General features: G+C 37.2%; 1 protein-coding gene across 4 annotated transcripts in view; it reads left to right on the top strand.

Moving 5' to 3' along the window:
• ANKS1B (ankyrin repeat and sterile alpha motif domain containing 1B) overlaps positions 1-23,186 on the top strand; it is a 1,158,555-nt gene that overhangs the window by 160,493 nt on the left and 974,876 nt on the right. For all 4 annotated transcript variants that reach the window (XM_024992182.2, XM_024992180.2, XM_024992184.2 and 1 more), the window contains exons 3-8: positions 1,746-1,902; positions 6,300-6,596; positions 9,104-9,179; positions 13,611-13,712; positions 17,007-17,120; positions 21,565-21,731. In XM_024992182.2, the coding sequence (XP_024847950.2) occupies positions 1,746-1,902; positions 6,300-6,596; positions 9,104-9,179; positions 13,611-13,712; positions 17,007-17,120; positions 21,565-21,731 (913 nt within the window). The remainder of the gene's footprint in view (positions 1-1,745; positions 1,903-6,299; positions 6,597-9,103; positions 9,180-13,610; positions 13,713-17,006; positions 17,121-21,564; positions 21,732-23,186) is intronic.

Here is a 23,186-nt window from a genome sequence, read left to right as displayed (position 1 = left end):
TCACCAATCCAGGTTTGATGCATGAGACAGGGTGCTCAGGGCCGGAGCACTGGGGTGACCCTGAGGGATGGAATGGGGAGGGAGATGGGAGAGGGGTTCAGATGGGGGACACATGTATACCCATTGCTGATTCATGTCAATGTATGGCAAAAACCACTACAATATTGTAAAGAAATTAGCCTCCAATTAAAATAAATCAATTAATTACACACAAAAAAAGAGTCAAACACGACTGAAGCGATTGAGCACACACAGGTACACACATACACACACCAAGTTACTAAGTATTAGAGAGTTAAGACTTCAAACCAGATCTTCTGATTCTTAGCTGCTTTTGTTATTCTCAAATATTGAATCCTTTTCACCACTTTGTAAGTTACTTATCTGAGAATGGAAGAGTTTATATAACACCTCTTACATGGTGGAGAGGTGAGAAGCATAGAAACTGGGCAAACTTCAGGTTTCCTTCTGATTTTCAGACTGTTTTTCCAAAGGTGATTTGAAGGAAGGAGTTTTACTTTTAAAGAATTTTGTTTTTACTTGGGGCAAGAACTAATATTTGTATAGTGTTTTACTATTCATTGAATGGCTTCTCTTTTATGTTCTAATTTAATGTTCTTACCAGTGTTGAGCAATAGGCACTATTATTATTATTTTCTACAGGAAAGAAAAAGCAAAATAAGACTAATTGATACTCTAGTGGTCATATTATTGGTAATTTGCATAGCTGGGCTTCCTTGGTGGCTCATATGGTAAAGAATGATGTAATGCAGGAAATTCCTGTAATGCAGGAAACCTGGATTCGATCCCTGTCCCTGGGTTGGCAAGATCCCCTGAAGAAGGGAATGGCAATCCACTCCAGTATTCTTTTTTTTTTCACTCCAGTATTCTTGCCTGGAGAATTCTATGGGCAGAGGAGCCTGGTGGTCTACAGTCCATGGGGTTGCAAAGAGTCAGACATGACTGAGTGACTAATACTTTCACTTGCATAACTGGTACTTTGCATTCAAGTCCTTTAAATTCAGGGCTTATAAAATAATACTATTTTTAGAAAAGAAATGTTAAAATGGGGTTTATTTTCTCTGAAATCTCGTCATTAGAATAATTGTGTCAGTGATAGAACTTGTCTCATAAATGAATTTCCCTCTTAAAATAATTTCTTAGGCTTGGAGGAGGAAAGTGAAAGAGTATACAAGTATAAACAACACACATTCAAAGTATGTTCTGTGCCACGGCTGAAAGTTCTTAATTTTTTTCAACCTTTTAGGGTCTCTTTCCTACTGTGTTGCTTTCTCTTTTATATGAATCTTCAACCCTTTATTCTAGTTCTCTATCAGAATGATGTATAATTTCCTAAATGTCTTTTAGCAGGATGATAACTTTTTGTTTGTAAACAGGGTGTTTGCTTGCACCTCAAGTCTTCCTTCAGACTAAATCTCAGGTATAAGTTATCTGGGAATACTCCATTTTTAAGAAAGATATGAAGAGGTATACTGTTATTTTACTATATTCATTCGGTTAATAAAATTAGATAAATTTTGCCCAAAAGATCTCTAGTAATTGTATGGATCAGTCAATGAATGCTGTGTGTGTATGTGTGTGTGTGTGTGTGTGGTGGTGGCGGTAGTTTGAATGATTACTCTAAATTTCTAGTCAGTATCTAATATACTTTTATGATTATCTGTTTAATAGTAGCCATATTGTTCAGCATATTTTCTTCTGTTGTATTTTTTTTTCCTTCTTAGGGACATTGTTCTCAAACTGCTTCAATATGAGGCATCAACAAATGTAGCAGACAACAAAGGTTATTTTCCTATTCACCTGGCTGCCTGGAAAGGAGATGTGGAAATTGTGAAGATTCTTATTCATCATGGACCATCACATTCCAGAGTCAATGAACAGGTGCGTTTGTCAAATATTCACTCATGCTGTGATTTTTGAGAGTTTTATGAAGTCAAAGCCACATTGAAAAATTAATTATTTCTGTCGTTACCCTGCCAAAGATCATCCTACTGCTGAATTTGCTAAAGGAGACATTTGAAAACTTCTTTGGCATTTGTTTATAGGTACAATGGCACTAAGTTGGACATTTGTAAAGATATTTGTTAATAATAAAATCCCACATAAATTAAGTAGTTCTAGTATTTTTGCCTGCCTTACATGAGCATCCATTTTATAGTTATTGAATATTTAAAGATAAAACAATTGACATTCATAATGTGAAAGTAGTTTTTTTTAATAAAATTTTAGATGCTAGAACAATGATGATAGCTATCATTTCCATAATACTTTACCATTTACATAGCACTTTTATATTAAGTGCTATTTTGTGAATTAAAATGCAAATACAATGTATGCAGTTGCTAGTCACATATTAAATAAAAAATTTCCTGTACACACACACACACACACACACACACATATGCCTAGAGTAAGTTCAGTAAAACACAGCAGCAGGATGAAACTGACAGATAAAGTCAAAATATTTGCAACTACATAGTATCCATGTTACACTTAATGCATATATTTAAAAATAATGCCATTCTCAGTGTTCTAAATAAATAAGACCAGATTCCAGAAAGTAAAATACAGTCCTCTAGTACAGTATGATAATAAATGAGCTCTGCATGCCCCCTACTGTTCCCATTTTGTAAAACTATATTTGAAAACCAGCGTGCTGCCCAACAATTGAATTACAAACAGGGCATTAAGCTGCAGGTTGGCCGCTGTCCAGTATGGGTGCAAGGAGGTTACTCTAGGGCAAGCACATCTAATATAGTACAATTAGCATATTGTTCATATGGGTATAGACTTTGCAGACACTTGACTGAAATTCAGATTAAAAATGAATACTTGCCAGCTGTATACAGCAAAGGGAAGAAAATATAATAGTTTTCTTACATCAAAATGCAGTTGTGTAAAGAACTAATCAGGAAAAATGTTTTATTAATTGGAAAAATATCTTGTTAATATATATCACAAAAAATGTCTATGTTTTCATGTTACAAAATGCAGAATATTTTTATGAGAATAGTTAATTCAAGTCTTTACAAAATGATGGATATGGCTGTCTTTATTTATTATCTAAAAAGGAAATTTATGAGAATGCTTCCTGTTCCTCAGAAAACCAAGTTAAAAGATCATTGGTGGGATGAGCCATCTGGTGGTTATTCTTAAAACTGAATGCCCAAAGCAAACCTAAAGTAATAAGATGGAAAAACAAACCAAGGTTAAACAATGGAATATTAGTTTCTACAAGCAATATTTTTTAAATGACATGAAAATAAGGAAAAAAACCCTAACCAACATTTACATTTGAATGTTGAAGATTTTATTTTATTATTATTTTTTTAAATTTTATTTTATTTTTAAACTTTACAATATTGTATTAGTTTTGCCAAATATCGAGATGAATCCACCATAGGTATACCTGTGTTCCCCATCCTGAACCCTCCTCCCTCCTCCCTCCCCATACCCTCCCTCTGGGTCGTCCCAGTGCACCAGCCCCAAGCATCCAGTATCCTGCATCGAACCTGGACTGGCGACTCGTTTCATACATGATATTATACATGTTTCACTGCTATTCTCCTAAATCTCCCCACCCTCTCCCTCTCCCACAGAGTCCATAAGACTGATCTATACATCAGTGTCTCTTTTGCTGTCTCGTATACAGGGTTATTGTTACCATCTTTCTAAATTCCATATATATGCATTAGTATACTGTATTGGTGTTTTTCTTTCTGGCTTACTTCACTCTGTATAATAGGTTCCAGTTTCATCCACCTCATTAGAACTGATTCAAATGTATTCTTTTTAATGGCTGAGTAATACTCCATTGTGTATATGTACCACAGCTTTCTTATCCATTCATCTGCTGATGGGCATCTAGGTTGCTTCCATGTCCTGGCTATTATAAACAGTGCTGCGATGAACATTGGGGTACACGTGTCTCTTTCCCTTCTGGTTTCCTCAGTGTGTATGCCCAGCAGTTGAGGATTTTAAATAGCATAGAGAAACTGTTATTTTCTGTGATGTTGAATAAATCAATTTAAATATAAATTTTTTTTTTTTTGAGGAGATTGGACTTCAAAATTCTTTTTTCAATTCTGTTACTTTATGTTGTGGTTTCTATTTTAGATGAGTTGAAATTTTTTGAGATTTTTTTAATACCATGTTTTCCATATTTTTTGTTTGTTATGTACATACTCCTTTAGTAGTAACATAGATCTCTCATTCAGTGTTATTTCTTCTAAAAGTTTCTAATGTAGGAATTTTGTTTTCATAGGTAAATTTTGATTTTAGCTTTATTCTCCCCCCCCACCCCCCGCAATGGGACAGAAGTATACTAATTAATTATATACCTTTATGTATTTAAGCAATAGAGGGCAGGAATGAAAATGATAACGAACATTTACTGAGACTTATGATAACCGGGTGGCTTCCCCAGTGGCTCAGTGGTAAGGATCCAGCTGCAATGTAGGATACGTGCAGGAGACATAGGTTCAGTCCCTGGATTGGAAAGATCCCCTTGAGGAGGAAATGGCAACCCACTCCAGTATTCTTGCCTGAAAAATCCTATGGACAGAGGAGTGTGGTGGGCTATAATCCATGGGGTCACAAGAGTCTGACACTACTGAGCACACATGCAGGCCAGGAAATGATGGTTAAATAAGTAAGCACATATGACATGCAACGGTGTGTGCTTTGCACATAGTTTTAGCTATGATGGTGACTGTGCTGATATCATCCTCCCTTGGTTTATAGAACCCTCATTTAGGACATTGCATTTTTGTTACTAAAATTTCATGTTCCCATTTCTCCTAATTGACTTTTCCACCTCATGGCGTAGTCATACTGCATATACCTACACTATCTGCCCAAATAATTGAAAGGTCCATTTCTCTTGCAATGGGGTTCAATTTTCTTGATTTTAACATTTATTATTCTGCTAAATTCCTGGGGAAATCTCATTGATTTTCAGCTGAAACAGTTATATTTTTATTTTGAGTCACACCATGTGACTTATGGGATCTTAGTTCCCTGGCCAGGAATCAAACCTAGGCCCTTAGCAGTGAAAATGTGGAGTCCTAACAACTAGACTGCCAGGGAATTCCCTCAGCTGAAACACTTATAAGCTACACGTGTAATATTCCTTGTAACTTGTCTGGATATGGGTATAGACCTGCCTCTCAATTCATGATTATATTTCAAAAAGATATGGGTTAATGTTAGGGCCAGTACGTCTTTGTTCTCTTTGCAAAAGAAGCAAGGATTTATACTTAAATGGAAGATAAAATGAAACTTGATTTGGGAAACATCTCTGTAAATCTTTCATTATCAGAGAATTTACTCTCTCAACTATATTTGGGAAAGCCAGTCTGTTAAAGGTGTATTGTTATTAATCTCTCTCATTAGCAGATGTCACAGAGGCTTGATGCACAGTGCTGATAACACTAACCATCTGGGCCCAGCAGGGCTACCAACTAACACAGCTAAATGGTTTATCACTCTTGGAAGTTAGAATATATAGTTTAAGGAAAAGTTCGATTCTTTCAACTGAAGTGATAGAAATAAAATGTGATAAATGATAGATACTATTACCAAATATAAAGTACTATTAGGCATACTTATTAAAACACATACATTTTAAATGTATGTCTTCAAAGCATCTAGGTTTTCAGTTCAGTTCAGTTGCTCAGTCGTGTCCAACTCTTTGCGACCCCATGAATTGCAGCACACCAGGCCTCCCTGTCCATCACCAACTCCCGGAGTTCACTCAAACTCACGTCCTTCGAGTCGGTGATGCCATCCAGCCATCTCATCTGCTGTCATCCCCTTCTCCTCCTGCCCGAACCCCTCCCAGCGTGAGAGTCTTTTCCAGTGAGTCAACTCTTCGCATGAGGTGGCCAAAGTACTGGAGTTTCAGCTTTAGCATCATTCCTTCCAAAGAAATCCCAGGGCTGATCTCCTTCAGAATGGACTGGTTGGATCTCCTTGCAGTCCAAGAGACTCTCAAGAGTCTTCTCCAACACCACAGTTCAAAAGCATCAATTCTTCAGTGCTCAGCTTTCTTCACAGTCCAACTCTCACATCCATACATGACCACTGGAAAAACCATAGCCTTGACTAGACAGACCTTTGTTGGCAAAGTAATGTCTCTGCTTTTTAATATGCTATCTAGGTTGGTCATAACTTTCCTTCCAAGGAGTAAGCGTCTTTTAATGTCATGGCTGCCTTACTATACTTCGATTTTCATAACAAACTGTATTTCTGAAAACTTGCACTGTATGTCTTAACAGAACAATGAAAATGAAACTGCCCTACATTGTGCAGCTCAGTACGGACACTCGGAGGTAGTTGCTGTTCTCCTGGAAGAGCTCACCGATCCTACTATCAGAAACAGCAAGCTGGAAACACCTCTGGACCTGGCAGCCCTCTATGGACGGCTTAGAGTGGTCAAAATGATCATCAGTGCACACCCTAACTTAATGAGCTGCAACACCCGAAAGCACACACCACTACACCTTGCTGCACGCAATGGTCACAAGGCAGTTGTTCAGGTGCTGCTGGAAGCAGGAATGGATGTGAGCTGTCAAGTGAGTCTTCTTGTAGCTGTGCTTCCAAAACAATGGTGTTCTTGCTTTCTTTGAGATACAGATTTTGAAATTTACATCTTAATTACATGTTAAATTTACAGGAAGAAATATTAACATTTTTAAATCAAGCAAATGGTCCACATGTGTTTTTGTAACTACTAAATTCAAAGTATCCTGCCACATTGTTGGGAAATATGGAGGGATATAAGCCCTAGTCTCTAACCTCATTCTAACTTGAGGGCTTTCCACATGAAAAATTATTACTAGATGGCAGTTATGTGTGGTCTTCTTAGTAATTGTTTCCTTTATTCCAGTATCTAGCACACAGCTTGACATACACCAGGAATTCAGTCTAAAATTGAGTGAATGAAAGAAATAAATGAAATTGACTTTAATTTTTGAGTACGTACTTTGTGTTTAATATTGACACATTTAGAATCTATATCTCACAGCTATCTTGTGGGATTGAGAGCTATTAAGTTTCAGTACGGAGGTGAGGAATCAGATTCAAAGACTAAGAAACTTGCCTAAGGACACATGACTCATAAACCCAGAATATGAATTAAGATTTACCGATTAAAGTCCAGGCCTCTTTCTACAATAATGTACTTGCGTACATGACTGATAAAGGAAGGATCACTATACCTAAAGGCAATAAGAAAATTTTTTTTTAAACTTTGCCATTTGCATAGGTGAAAAACTTTCTCTTAAAATCTTCCTTGATCATCCTCAGAGCAGAAACCAATAGTTCCCTGCAGTGCTCACAAATTCTTGTCTTCTGTGTTATGTTCCTCCCTCCTTCTACCCTCAAAATAATTCTTAATTTCCATACTAACTCTATGCCAAGAATAGTTGAAGAGTATTCTGAAGTATGGTACTTTTTACTAGGCATTAGTGATACCACGATGAAAAAATAGATATGGTCTTCATTTCCACTAAACTTACAGTTTATTAAAGGGAATAGATAATCATATAACATTATAATGTAGTACTGTAAGTGCTAAGATGAAGATTAGATTGATGTGGAACACACAGGGAAAGTGTTACACTTTAGGGGCAAGCAATACTTCCTGAGTGAAATTATATTTAAGATTTGACATGTAGTGTAGGTCCGTGGTTCTCAATTGTACTACCTAGACCCTTATTATTGGGGCTTCCCATGTGGCACTGGTGTTAAAGAACCTGCCTGCCAAAGCAGGAGCTGTAAGCTGTGGGTTTATCTCTGGGTCGGGAAGATCCCCTGGAGGAGGACATGGCACCCTGCAGAATCCCATGGACACAGGAGCCTGGAAAGCTACAGTCCATAGGGTCACACAGAGTTGGACACAACTGAAGCCACATGACACCACACACGCATCCCAGGTGACTGAGTCAGAACTCACGGTGGTGCCCAGAAATCTGGTCAGCAAGCTTTCTAGGTGATTCTAATTCAGGCTGAAGATTGAGAACTGGTGGTGTAGGTGATGGTGAGGTAAAGAGGGCTAGGAGTTCTATCCTGCCAGGCAGAGGGACCAGCTTTTGAGATTCTTGGGGAAGAAAACAAGAGAATGATACTGATGAAATGTTTAGTATGCTTGGAACATGAATAAGGTACAGAAGGTCTGGGGAAAGTTGGGATAGACAAGAAAGGATATGGAAAGGAAAGCTGCTACTGCTAAGTCACTTCAGTCGTGTCTGACTCTGTGCGACCCCATAGATGGCAGCCCACCAGGCTCCCCCGTCCCTGGGATTCTCCAGGCAAGAACACTGGAGTGGATTGCCATTTCCTTCTCCAATGCATGAAAGTGAAAAGTGAAAGTCAAGTTGCTCAGTCGTATCTGACTCTTAACGACCCCATGGACTGCAGCCCACCAGGCTCCTCCGTCCATGGGGTTTTCCAGGCAAGGAGAATATTTTCCAGGTTTTTAAAGCCACATTAAATTGTTGTGATTTTATTTGACATTAATATTTATTTACACATCTGTCTCCTCTGATAGAATGTAAATGTACAACCTCAGAACACCCCTTAACTATTCTTCGTGTAACTGCTACTGCTAAGTCGCTTCAGTCATGTCCGACTGTGTGCGACCCCATAGACGGCAGCCCACCAGGCTCCCCCCTCCCTGGGATTCTCCAGGCAAGAACACTGGAGTGGATTGCCATTTCCTTCTCTTGGTATAGAGTTGGTATTTAATTAATGCATGTTGAATTGCATGAGCTCACTGGATAGTCACAAAAGCCTCGTGAGGTAGGCATTACTACTCTTATGTTATATCTGAGAATGACTGAGGGTGAAAGAAGATGAGTGACTTATAAACATAACAAGGTCAAATGGCTACACAGAAGCACAGATATTTCCAAAATTAAGCTTTTGGATTTTCTTTCTAGAATCTCTTCTTTATTCCACACTCCTCTTCTGTCAGAGAGTGCTAAGATTACAAACAATATGTATGGATGCATAAAAGGATATAATTTTTTTAACCTTAGCTCTCCTAATCTTTTTCCTCCTCCTTCTTCTTTTTTTCTAGACAGAAAAAGGGAGTGCACTCCATGAAGCAGCTTTGTTTGGAAAAGTGGATGTTGTACGAGTTCTGTTAGAAACAGGTAACTATCATGATTCTCCATGGAGCTTATCTTGCCAAAAACTATTTGTACTCCAGAAGTAGACAAAGGAAAATGACACAATCCACCTCACCCGACATTACCTTTTTACCTCACTCTAAATTGTATGTATGTAGAACCATGTAGGATTGAGCCTCAGTGTTAAGGAAAAAAACTGATATAAATGTTCATCTTCCTTTTCAATAGATTCTTTAATCAAAAGCTTTTAGAAGTGATAATTTTATGCTTTTAAATCATATTAAAATATATTAGAGAAACTACCAAAAGAGGGAGAAAATCTCTGCCTTCTGTAGGAGAGAGGAATTGATCCCTGTGAAGCTGTGACAATTGAGGTTTGTGACAATTGCTTGATTTATTAAATAATATACAATTTTCCCTAAGTTTCTATATTGTTAACAGTGGTAAACAGAAATTAGAGTTCCCTATCATTATAGGGGACTGGAATGCAAAAGTAGGAAGTCAAGAAACACCTGGAGTAACAGGCAAATTTGGCCTTGGAATACAGAATGAAGCAGGGCAAAGACTAATAGAGTTTTGCCAAGAAAATGCACTGGTCATAACAAACACCCTCTTCCAACAACACAAGAGAAGACTCTACACATGGACATCACCAGATGGTCAACACCAAAATCAGATTGATTATATTCTTTGCAGCCAAAGATGGAGAAGTTCTATACAGTCAACAAAAACAAGACCAGGAGCTGACTGTGGCTCAGATCATGAACTCCTTATTGCCAAGTTCAGACTTGAATGGAAGAAAGTAGGGAAAACCACTATACCATTCAGGTATGACCTAAATCAAATCCCTTATGATTATACAGTGGAAGTGAGAAATAGATTTAAGGGCCTAGATCTGATAGATAGAGTGCCTGATGAACTATGGAATGAGGTTCGTGACATTGTACAGGAGACAGGGATCAAGACCATTCCCATGGAAAATAAATGCAAAAAAGCAAAATGGCTGTCTGGGGAGGCCTTACAAATAGCTGTGAAAAGAAGAGAAGCGAAAAGCAAAGGGGAAAAGGAAAGATATAAGCATCTGAATGCAGAGTTCCAAAGAATAGCAAGAAGAGATAAGAAAGCCTTCCTCAGCGATCAGTGCAAAGAAATAGAGGAAAACAACAGAATGGGAAAGACTAGAGATCTCTTCAAGAAAATCAGAGATACCAAAGGAACATTTCATGCAAAGATGGGCTCGATAAAGGACAGAAATGGTATGGATCTAACAGAAGCAGAAGATATTAAGAAAGGTGGCAAGAATACACAGAAGAACTGTACAAAAAAGATCTTCTCGACCCAGATAATCACGATGGTGTGATCACTGACCTAGAGCCAGACATCCTGGAATGTGAAGTCAAGTGGGCCTTAGAAGGCATCACTATGAACAAAGCTAGTGGAGGTGATGGAATTCCAGTGGAGCTATTTCAAATCCTGAAAGATGATGCTGTGAAAGTGCTGCACTCAATATGCCAGCAAATTTGGAAAACTCAGCAGTGGCCACAGGACGGGAAAAGGTCAGTTTTCATTCCAATCCCAAAGAAAGGCAATGCCAAAGAATTCTTAAACTACTGCACAATTGCACTCATCTCACATGCTAGTAAAGTAATGCTCAAAATTCTCCAAGCCAGGCTTCAGCAATATGTGAACCGTGAACTTCCTGATGTTCAAGCTGGTTTTAGAAAAGGCAGAAGAACCAGAGATCAAATTGCCAACATCCGCTGGATCATGGCAAAAGCAAGAGAGTTCCAGAAAGACATCTATTTCTGCTTTATTGACTATGCCAAAGCCTTTGACTGTGTGGATCACAATAAACTGTGGAAAATTCTGAAAGAGATGGGAATACCAGACCATCTGACCTGCCTCTTGAGAAATTTGTATGCAGGTCAGGAAGCAACAGTTAGAACTTGACATGGAATAACAGACTGGTTCCAAATAGGAAAAGGAGTACATCAAGGCTGTATATTGTCACCCTGCTTATTTAACTTATATGCACAGAACATTATGAGAAACGCTGGACTGGAAGAAGCACAAGCTGGAATCAAGATTGCCGGGAGAAATATCAATAACCTCACCAATGCAGATGACACCACCCTTATGGCAGAAAGTGAAAAGGAACTAAAAAGCCTCTTGATGAAAGTGAAAGAGGAGAGTGAAAAAGTTGGCTTAAAACTCAATATTCAGAAAACGAAGGTCATGGCATCTGGTCCCATCACTTCATGGGAAATAGATGGGGAAACAGTGGAAACAGTGGCTGACTTTATTTTTCTGGGCTCCAAAATCACTGCAGATGGTGACTGCAGCCATGAAATTAAAAGACACTCCTTGGAAGGAAAGTTATGACCAACCTAGATAGCATATTGAAAAGCAGAGACATTACTTTGCCAACAAAGGTTCGTCTAGTCAAAGCTATGGTTTTTTCCTGTGGTCATGTATGGATGTGAGAGTTGGACTGTGAAGAAAGCTGAGCGCCAAAGAATTGATGCTTTTGAACTGTGGTGTTGGAGAAGACTCTTGAGAGTCCCTTGGACTGCAAGGAGATCCAACCAGTCCATTCTGAAGGAGATCAGCCCTGGGATTTCTTTGGAAGGAATGATGCTAAAGCTGAAACTCCAGTACTTTGGCCACCTCATGCGAAGAGTTGACTCATTGGAAAAGACTCTGATGCTGGGAGGGACTGGGGGCAGGAGGGGATGAGGACGACAGAGGATGAGATGGCTGGATGGCATTACTGACTCGATGGACGTGAGTCTGGGTGAACTCTGGGAGTTGGTGATGGACAGGGAGTCCTGGCGTGCTGCGATTCATGGGTCGGACACGACTGAGCGACTGAACTGAACTGAACTGACCCTTAAGGTGAATTTTCCTTCTAGTTAATTCATCATTAAAGTGGATTAAAGTGAAAGTCACTCAGTTGTGTCAAACTCTTTGTAACCCCATGGACTATACAGTTTATGGAATTCTCCAGGACAGAATACTGGAGTGGGTAGCCTTTCTCTTCTACAGGGGATCTTCCCAACCCAGGGATGGAACCCAGGTCTCCCTCATTGCAGGCAGATTCTTTACCAGCTGAGCCACAAGGGAAGCTCAAGAATACTGGAGTGGGTAGCCTGTCCATTCTCCAGGGGATTTTCCTGACCCAGGAATTGAACCAGGGTCTCCTGCATTGCAGGCAGATTCTGTACCAACTGAGATTTGAGGGAAGCCCAGTTAATTCATTAACTGAGTAGCTATTGTTTGTAAGCTTCAGTCATTTAAAGGGAAACTTTTAGAGGGAAAGCTCTGAAGGAACAACAAATTAGGCTTGTTTGTCTCCATATGTGTATTATGATTGAAATAAAATTGAAACCAAAGTCAGATTTTTTTTAAGATCAAAAGGCATAGACTCAAATTTATGCTTATGAACAATATGTGTGAGTCTTCTATGTTATAAACTATATTTGACATGCTTATTTTCCTTAGTAAAAATGTTAAAAGTATTAGCAGACTGTTGCATTGTGATTGTTCTTATGCAAAGTTGAAATTTCCTGTATATGTAACTTTGATATGTAATGCAGTGATATAATAAATGAGGTAATCAATTAAATGTGTGCTGGTAACACATTTCTATACAAATTTAAGCAAATATTTAATAATTTTATTATAATGAATTAACTTTTGAGGCCAGATCCTGAAAACTGGTTTTTGTTTGCAGTTAGATATTTGGGAAGTTTATAGACATTTTTGCTATTTGCTACATTAAACTCTTTATAGTAAAACCTCTTTACCATAAATATTTTCAGAATTAAAAGTATTCCAAAGGTATTTCAGTTACACACATTAGGAAGTTTGCTCATCAGGTATTTGATGAGTATTGCTGATATTGAATATAATCATGTATAAATAAATGTGGAATATTTGACTTAGTATTTGGACAATAATTCAAAATAGTCCTACTTTTCCAACTTCTGTGAATGCTAAAGTATTCTAAGACTGCTGTTATATTGCTTACATGGTACATTATTATTATTTAGATCATATTATACAGAATATATAAATCACATGACCTTTATACTTTAGGAATTTACATTCTAATATTTTTCAACTTGATAGTCTACAATTTAGTTAAGTAGTTATAACCTAAAATAGCTGTAATCTGAAAAGTTAATGTTTGAGTCAGTGCCCTCTAAGAGTTAATTCATTATCAAAAATGTTCCAAGTCTTTGGCATCAGTAGACTTCCATCTTCTTTCTTACTAAAATCATGTGTGTGTGTGTGTGTGTGTGTGTGTGTGTGTGTAGGGCTTAATTAAAAAAAAAAAAAAACTGCCTTAAGTGCTTTGTCGCATACTTTTGAAATTAGAACAGTTTTGTATTGACAGTATCTTCTGGTGATACTCCACTATGTACATCTAGTGGGTTTTTCTTTTTCTTTCAGGAATTGATGCCAACATAAAAGATAGCTTAGGTAGAACTGTCTTAGACATTTTGAAAGAGCATCCATCTCAGAAATCTCTCCAGATTGCAACTCTCTTACAAGGTAAATAGTATTGAATGATGGATGAGTTTGCCTTACAGTTAAGATTAAATTAAAACTGTCCTAATTTTCTCTTGAGTTTTGAGTTAACATTTACTTTTGAATGAAGTTACTATTTGCATTTTTTTTCTGGTAGACTTTTAAACTAAAGAATAATGAATACCTTTTAATGTTTTATTTCTGTTTTTCAACTAAAATATTTTTTTCACTCACTTGATATTAAAAAGTATTTTTAATTAAACCTGTGTAATAAATATGTAGTTATGAACTTGAAGGTATTGGGGCTATAAAGTGGTGATGCTGAGGTATTATCTTACATTTGAATAATGCTTTAAGAATTTTCTGACTTGGATTTTCTATTATTTTGTCTGATTTCTATAACTGTGAGGTAGATCAATCAAATATTCTTCTTCTTCTTTTTGCACATGAGGGAAATTGAAGCTCCAGGAAGCTAAGTGACTTGCTCAAACATATATCCTATTCCAAGTGGTAGAACTGATATATAAATGCTGAATTAACAACAACAAAATTGTCCTTTGTTGAAAGAGTACAGATTATTTGCTACCAAATCCAGTAATACAAGATAATTCAGTCTTGCCAGCCTATGGGTTAATAAAGATCATTTGAGTATATCTGTAGTTAGTTTTGGTTGTTAAAATAGATCTACTTAATGTTTGACAACCATCTGGGTACTATTTTTTCATTTGCAGGATACATACTTCCTCATTTGATTTTCTCTTTTTGCTTGGTGGTTAGGCCTGATGTGCAGTGTGTTCTCTTAAAAATACGGATGTTTTTTCTTTTCTTTGCATTTAGTTCCTACACTGCTCAGTGCGGATTATTCTCTACAGTCATTATAGACTGGCTGTGCATGTAATAAAGGGAGGTGGATGGGTTTCATAGGATATCAGTTGAGAAGCTGAATAGCAGCTTTCAGATGAATTAAAACCAAGTTGGGCAGGAGACATGTAGATACAGGAGTCAACAAAGCCCAAAGAGGGAAAGAGAACAGACTCACTGCAGGAGGTCATTATGTTCTTTTCTCTCTTTATTTTCCAAAACCTCTCAGAAAACTTCAAGCCCCTACAATTTTCTGATTAATAAAGAAGTTAATTGCTAGTCAAGTGCTATACAGATAAATCAGAGAAGAATACAAGTATGATTCTTCATATTAACTGAAATTAAAATCAAGTTGAATGAAAGCTGAAAAATAAAAGAGTGGTATGCAACCTTTAAATCAGTCTTTGCCTTCTAGGCACTTTGTATTTCGTATTTGATTTTTGCCTCTAACTGAAGTTAAAAAAAACTGAGACTTGTGCCTAATATATCTTTTGGGAGAAGCAAATAAATGCTGTCCACTGAAAAGGGGGCATGACATAATTACAGGCACTTTTAACACATTGCATTGGTTTAACTTAGATGAAAATGTTATTATACAGGTGTTCTCTTAAATAGTCACTATTTGTTATTAGGTATGTAAATTCGTGATAGAGTATTTGCTACTTCTTTGAATTTTTATAGCTATTGTCAAATTTTAGAATGTGAACACATTATCTATATTCTCTACATTCCTGGTGTTCAATCACTGGCACATTTAATATCTTATGAAAAAGTTTGTTATTGCAGTAAATACAATTTATAGTAGGTAAAATTACTGTCTGGGTCAAAAATTGTAATGATAGAATGCCATATGATGCTTTCTTTTCCTAGCAGAATTTGCCTAGTAGAATTGCTCTTAGGTGGAAACCATTTGGATAGTATGAAGACACAGGTGGTTGGCATGAAAGCACAAAGTGTCTTAACTGAATTTTAGGGAAAAAGGGGTGCCTTCTGAATAAAGAAGCACAAGTAAAAGATACCCTTGGTGAGGAGTCTATTGATTTAATCCCTTAGAGGCTACAAACTCTGATGAATGCCTTTTGGGCAATAGCAGATATACCTTGTTTAGATCACATACTTTGGCTCATGCTGTGTTTCTGTAAAATTGAATTAGCTTTCAGCATTTAAAAATCTAGGATTTCAGATAACACTCCAGAGTTTTGGTTTCTCAAAAAATGCAAGGTTTCATTTTACTTCATGGCTGAACTTTAGATGGTGCATCTGCTCTCTGGTTAACCAGGCTTTGCAGGCTTTCTGTTTTCTTCTGTATCATTGAGATTAAATGTTAGCTGACATATCCCTGCATTCAGATGCTGTTTTCTTTATGATTGAGAGAAAAGTGAGATGATTCTTTTATCTCTGTGTTCGCTATATACTAGCTGAATAAACATGGCCAAGTTAATAATCCTTCCCCTTTAGTTTTCATCTTTAAAGCTGAAATAATAATAGTACCTGTGTCATAGTTTTGAGAAGGTTAAATGAGTTAATTATTATCAAATACTTAAAACAGTGCTGAGTGTATAGAAAGCAATATTTAAGTTTTATTATTACTATATCCTCATCAAAGTTGGAAAAATGAGTGAGGTGCTGAGTGAAGAATACTGCTTCAAGAATAATGCAAAAAACATTATTTTTTTGTTGAACAACAGTTCAATACGCAATTATGTTTATCTCACAAGATTGTAACACCATTGCAAATTACGCTTACCCCACTTCATTTATTTATGTTACCTGACTGGTTGTTATATGCATCTAAATTTTATATCCCTGTTTATGGACATGGTCTATTAAAAGCATCAGTCAGAGAGTTTTAAACCTCCTGCTGCTAAGTCACTTCAGTCGTGTCTGACTCGTGCGACCCCATAGACAGCAGCCCACCAGGGTCCGCCATCCCTTGGATTCTCCAGGCAAGAACACTGGAGTGGGTTGCCATTTCCTTCTCCAATGCATGAAAGGGAAAAGTCAAAGTGAAGTCGCTCAGTCGTGTCCGACTCTTTGTGGCCCCATGGACTGCAGCCCACCAGGCTCCTCCATCCATGGGATTTTCCAGGCAAGAGTACTAGAGTGGGTGGCCATTGCCTTCTCCTTTAAACCTCCAGATAGAATATATTTAAGGAAACCAAGGATGCTATTTATCTTCAACTGGTACATTTATTTTTAAGGAAAGAATGTGACAAAAGTTTACTTTTCATGAAAAGGATTCATGAGTCTCTCTTGAAATATTTTTTATGTTTTAATTTAAAAGCTTTAAATTAATAGCTCATCATGAAGAGCTTTTACTTTGGTTTTTTGAAGTTTTTTTGAAAAACTTAAGATATGAAGAAATAACTGAAAAAGTGTCCATCAAAAGTAAAACCAAGTTAGAGTTTTTAACATATATGAATTCAACTATGTAATTTCAAAAACTTATATACACAGAATATTTAGAAGGCGTGGGAAGACCAACAGTCCTTGAAGAGCACATACAGGAAGATATGACGCAAGAAACGCATATTTCATCTCCTGTTGAATCTCCTTCCCAGAAGACCAAAAGTGAGTAGCTAATTATAAAACTCTTGAGATGATATTAGACTGTTATGCACAATTTTATGCTGTATGCACAAAAGGGCTCAAACTTGTGAAAATTTAAGGTCTAATAAGTTATATCTTATATTCTATATTTTATCCATTATTCAGTCAATATTTATTGAGTTCCTACTGTTTATCAGACACTATTCTTAGTCCTGAGATACAATGGTGATCAAGGGAAATAGCAATCCCTGCTGACATGAAGCTTACATTGAGTGGATATTTCACAGTTGACTTTTTCCCCCTAAAATATGTTTTTCAGTTCAGTTCAGTTCAGTTCAGTTGCTCAGTCATGTCCGACTCTTTGCGCCCTTAAGGTAGACTAAAAAACATATATCTTGAATGTAACTGCTGTTTTTTTTTTTTTTTTAGAATAAATCATTGGGATAAAGTTGCTTTCTGAGAATAATTAGAAAAAAATGAGTATTTGCATGTAACTTATGAAATATTCATGTCCATAGTTGATGCATATTATATATCTGTTCCTTCTGTTATCCCTTTAATGGTTACATAATTATTTGTTTAAATATGTTCTACTATTTGTTTTTGTTGAACCTAGAAAGTAGAATCCCAGCACTATTTCAATTTTTTTAATGTTGAATGAATTCTGTCACTAAAGTAAAATGCCCACAAATGCTTGGGTTGAGGTCCCCAACCTCCAGAATCTAATGCCTGGTGATATGAGGTGGAACTGATATAACAGTAATAAAGTACACAATACGTGTAATGTGCATGAATCATCCCAAAACCATCCCCCCAAAGCTGACTGTGGGAAAACTGTCTTCCACAAAACCAGTCCCTGGTGCCAAAAATGTTCAGGACTACTGTTCTAAAATACTTTTGAAATTAAATGCTATTATAAGTGAAGTTTTAGGAATTGTAATTCCAAATGATTTTATTTACTACATTTGTGTAAACCTTCAGTACTTACTTTTATTTTGATAAAGAAAAAAAATAGACAAAATTGGAATTTCTTTTTGTCTTTTAATATTATTGTACTAATTATGGTTTCAGTTCAGTTCAATTCAGTCACTCAGTCGTGTCCAACTCTTTGCAACCCCGTGGACCACAGCACGCCAGGACTCCCTGTCCATCACCAACTCCTGGAGTTTACCCACTCATGTCCATTGAGTCAGTGATGCTATCCAACCATCTCATCCTCTGTTGTCCCCTTCTCTTCCTGCCTTCAATCTTTCTCAGCACTAGGGTATTTTCAAACGAGTCAGCTCTTCGCATCAGGTGGCCAAAGTATTGGAGTTTCAGCTTCAACATCAGTCCTTCCAATGAACACCCAGGACTGATCTCGTTTAGAATGGACTGGTTGGATCTCCTTGCAGTTCAAGGGACTCTCAAGAGTCTTCTCCAACACCACAGTTCAAAAGCATTAATTGTTCGGTGCTCAGCTTTCTTTATAGTCCAATTGTGAATCCATGCATGACTACTGGAAAAACCATAGCCTTGATGAGACGGACCTATGTTGTCAAAGTAATGCCTCTGCTTTTTAATATGCTGTCTAGTTTGGTCATAATTTTTCTTCCAAGGAGCAAGTGTCTTTGAATTTCATGACTGCAGTTTCCAATCTGCAGTGATTTTGGAGCCCCCCCAAAATAAAATCTGTCACTGTTTCCGCTGTTCCCCATCTATTTGCCATGAAGTGATGGGACCAGATGCCATGACCTTTGTTTTCTGAATGTTGAACTTTAAGCCAACGTTTTTACTCTCCTCTTTCACTTTCATCAAGAGGCTCTTTAGTTCTTCTTCACTTCCTATCATAAGGGTGATGTCATCTGCATAACTGAAGTTATTGATATTTCTCCCGGCAATCTTGATTCCAGCTTGTGCTTCATCCAGCCCAGCATTTCTCATGATGTACTTTGCATAAAAGTTAAATAAGCAGGGTGATGATATAGAGCCTTGACGTACTCCTTTTCCTATTTAGAACCAGTCTGTTGCTCTGTGTCCAGTTCTAACTGTTGCTTCCTGACCTGCATACAGATTTCTTAAGAAGTAGGTCAGGTGGTCTGGTATTCCCATTTCTTTCAGAATTTTTCACAGTTTATGTGATCCACACTGTCAAAGACTTTGGCATAGTCAATAAAGCAGAAATATATGTTTTTCTGGAACTCTCTTGCTTTTTCCATGATCCAGTGGATGTTGGCAATTTGATCTCTGGTTCCTCTGCCTTTTCTAAAACCAACTTGAACATCTGGAAGTTCATGGTTCACGTATCACTGAAGCCTGGTTTGGAGAATTATGAGCATTACTTTACTAGTGTGTGAGATGAATGCAATTGTGTGGTAGTTTGAACATTCTTTGGCATTGCCTTTCTTTGGGATTGGAATGAAAACTGACCTTTTCCAGTCCTGTGGCCACTGCTGAGTTTTCCAAATGGTAGCATATTGAGTGCAGCACTTTCACAGCATTATCTTTTAGGATTTGAAATAGCTCAGCTGGCGTTCTATCACCTCTACTAGCTTTGTTCATAATGATGCTTCCTAAGGCCCACTTGACTTCATATTCCAGGATGTCTGGGTCTAGGTGAGTGATCACACCATCGTGATTATCTGGGTGTGAAGATCTCTTTTGTACAGTTCTTCTGTGTATTCTTGCCACCTCTTCTTAATATTTTCTGCTTCTGTTAGGTCCATACCATTTCTGTCCTTTATTGAGCCCATCTTTGCATGAAATGTTCCCTTGATATCTCTAATATCTTGAAGAGATCTCTAGTCTTTCCCATTCTGTTGTTTTCCTCTATTTCTTTGCACTGATCACTGAGGAAGGCTTTCTTCTCTCTCCTTCCTATATTTTGGAACTCTGAATTCAAATGGGTATAGCTTTCCTTTTCTCCTTTGCTTTTGGCTTCTCTTCTTTTCACAGCTATTTATAAGGCCTCCCCAGACAGCCATTTTGCTTTTCTGCATTTCTTTTTCTTGGGGATGGTCTTGATCCCTGTCCCCTGTACAATGTCCATGGTTCATCAGACACTCTATCAGGTCTAGTGCCTTAAATCTATTTGTCACTTCCACTGTATAATGATAAGGGATTTGATTTAGATCATACCTGAATGGTCTAGTGGTTTTCCCTACTTTCTTCCATTCAAGTCTGAACTTGGCAATAAGGAGTTCATGATCTGAGCCATAGTCAGCTCCCGGTCTCGTTTTTGCTGACTGTATAGAGCTTCTCCATCTTTGGCTGCAAAGAATATAGTCAGTCTGATTTCGGTGTTGGCCATCAGGTGATGTCTATGTTGTTAGAAGAGGGTGTTTTCTATGACCAGTTTGTTTTCTTGGCAAAACTCTTATTAGCCCTGCTTCATTCTGTACTCCAAGGCCAAATTTGCCTGTTACTCCAGGTGTTTCTTGACTTCCTACTTTTGTATTCCAGTCCCCTATAATTAAAAGGACATCGTTTTTGGGTGTTAGTTCTAAAAGGTCTTGCAGGTCTTCATAGAACCGTTCAACTTCAGCTTCTTCAGTGTTACCGGTTGGGGAATAGACTTGGATTACCGTGATATTGAATGGTTTGCCTTGGAAACGAACAGAGATCATTCTGTCATTTTTGAGATTGCATCCAAGTACTGCATTTTGGACTCTTTTGTTGACTATAATGCCTAGTCCATTTCTTCTAGGGGATTCTTGCCCACAGTAGTAGATATAATGGTCATCTGAGTTAAATTCACCCATTTCAGTCCATTTTAGTTCACTGATTCCTAAAATGTCAACGTTCACTCTTGCCATCTCCTGTTTGACCACTTCCAATTTGCCTTGATTCATGGACCTGACATTCCAGGTTCCTATGCGATATTGCTTTTATAGCATCGGACCTTGCTTCTGTCACCAGTCACATCCACGACTGGGTATTGTTTTTGCTTTGGCTCCGTCTCTTCATTCTTTCTGGAGTTATTTCTCCACTGATCTCCAGTAGTGTATTCAGCACCTACCAACCTGGGGAGTTCCTCTTTCAGTGTCCTATCTTTTTGCCTTTTCATACTGTTTATGGGGTTCTCAAGGCAGGAATACTGAAGTGGTCTGCCATTCCCTTCTCCAGTGGACCACATTTTGCCAGAACTCTTCACCATGACCTGTCCATCTTGATGCCCTACATGGCATAGCTTAGTTTCATTGAGTTAGACAAAATGTGGTCCATGTGATTAGATTGGTTAGTTTTCTGTGATTGTGGTTTCAGTCTGTCTGCCCTCTGAGGCCCTCTCTCAGTGCATACTGTTTTACTGAGGTTTCTCTTACCTTGGAGGTGTTAGTACCTTACTTTCAGCAAAATAAAGTTTCTGATAATTTTGTTAGCCGTGTTTTGAGTTCTAGCACTATTCTGGTTATATTTTTATTATTTAGCATGAAGTTTTAGAAGTATTCTTTTTTGAACCTTCTGAAAAATTACTCTCTTCTTATAGGTGAAACTGTGACTGGTGAATTATCAAAACTCTTGGATGAAATAAAACTCTGTCAAGAAAAGGATTATTCATTTGAAGATTTGTGCCACACAATATCAGACCACTACTTAGATAATTTGAGCAAGATTTCAGAGGAAGAACTTGGGAAAAATGGAAGCCAGAGTGTAGTAAGTAAGGGGGGAAAGAAGACAATATGTCTGTCTTTGCCAGTTCATTGTGTACCTGAAAACCATGGGATTTATGTGTTATCTTACCTTTAGATTTAGCCAGGGTCAAATGTCAGGCTCTCCATTGCGCTTCCCTGATATTTATTGGTGTTTCATTCTCACAGCATGTGTAGGGAAGAAACGCTTTGATAAATCACTTATGGTTTGCGATGATCTCACCACTGTTAGACCCTTGTAGCATATAAATTCATAGTCCCTTTGATTATGTTCTTTTAGTTTTATTGGGCATAATGACAGTGGTTTCCAAAGAAAGAAGAAAATCTTCCTTTTTGTCTTTTTTCCCTGTTTTCTCTGTCATCTGAGTCTAACACCATCTTGAAAGAAGAAAGACATAGCTGAGCCATGAGTGTATACTTCCTGCCCACTTTATAAATCATAGTAGGAGACAGTCACTGTGGATAGTTTGACCTGAATATTTTCATAATCTTACACAAATCCCAATAGTTTGTATGCAAACTGTAAGCTCAGAATCTGAATCATGAGTAAGAGATTCTTGCTTAGTTGAATTTTTATATTGATACAATATCAAGAAAAACTATAATCAGTCAGTTTAAAGTCAAGATTTTTATATCTGTCTTTAGTCCTATAGAAGGATTTATAGGATGCATTGGTATTAAAGGAAATGCATTATTATGATATGAAACCTTTTATGACTTTTAGTACTTAATTTGTTATGGAAATATTATACTTTCTTCAAAAACTGGTAATAGAGTGGATCGTGTTAAGTATGGCATTTTATTGATGAAGGCTAAAAAAAGTTTTCTAAGTATACTACTGTATGAGAACATTTAGTTACTTACTATTACTTAAAGTGACATTTTCCCAGGGTAGTATTTGCTAGTCTAGGTCCAAGGCCAGTCATACCTTCTAGGCCTGTTTTTTTTTTTTTTTCCTTTTACTGTGTTTTGAAAAACATCACATTATTGGCTCCAATAAAAGCTCTTTATGAGTATAATTATTCATAATTGATTAAGTATATGTATAATGAAGTAAATACTTGTAGGTTTTCCCAAATGATATTTTTATAGTAATGAAATATTTACTGTACTAACTTTAATGTTAGGGCAAAACTCCTTGTTGTTTTTTTTTTAAATCTACAACAGGCCTATGCTAACTCAAATTATAAACCAGTTACATTTCCACATTTCCTTGAAAGTTGATTAGAAATTAAGACATATTTATCCTACATAAACAATACATAGTATTTAGGTCCATATCTAAAGATATCTCTAAAGTGGCTATTTCTGTCTTCTATTCCTCAACCCCAAAATTTTCTGAAAGACCTGATATTCTAGACCAGTGGTTTCAAGACTTATCTTGTTATGTACCAGTAGTAAACAAATTTTGAGCAAACATCCCAAATGTATTTATTTATAATTTTTAAGAATATATGCT

This window comes from Bos taurus, chromosome 5 (genome assembly GCF_002263795.3).
Source record: "Bos taurus isolate L1 Dominette 01449 registration number 42190680 breed Hereford chromosome 5, ARS-UCD2.0, whole genome shotgun sequence".
Taxonomy (NCBI): Eukaryota; Metazoa; Chordata; class Mammalia; order Artiodactyla; family Bovidae; genus Bos; species Bos taurus.
Note: the sequence above shows the minus strand (reverse complement) of the source record. Positions and strands in the feature narration are given on the sequence as shown.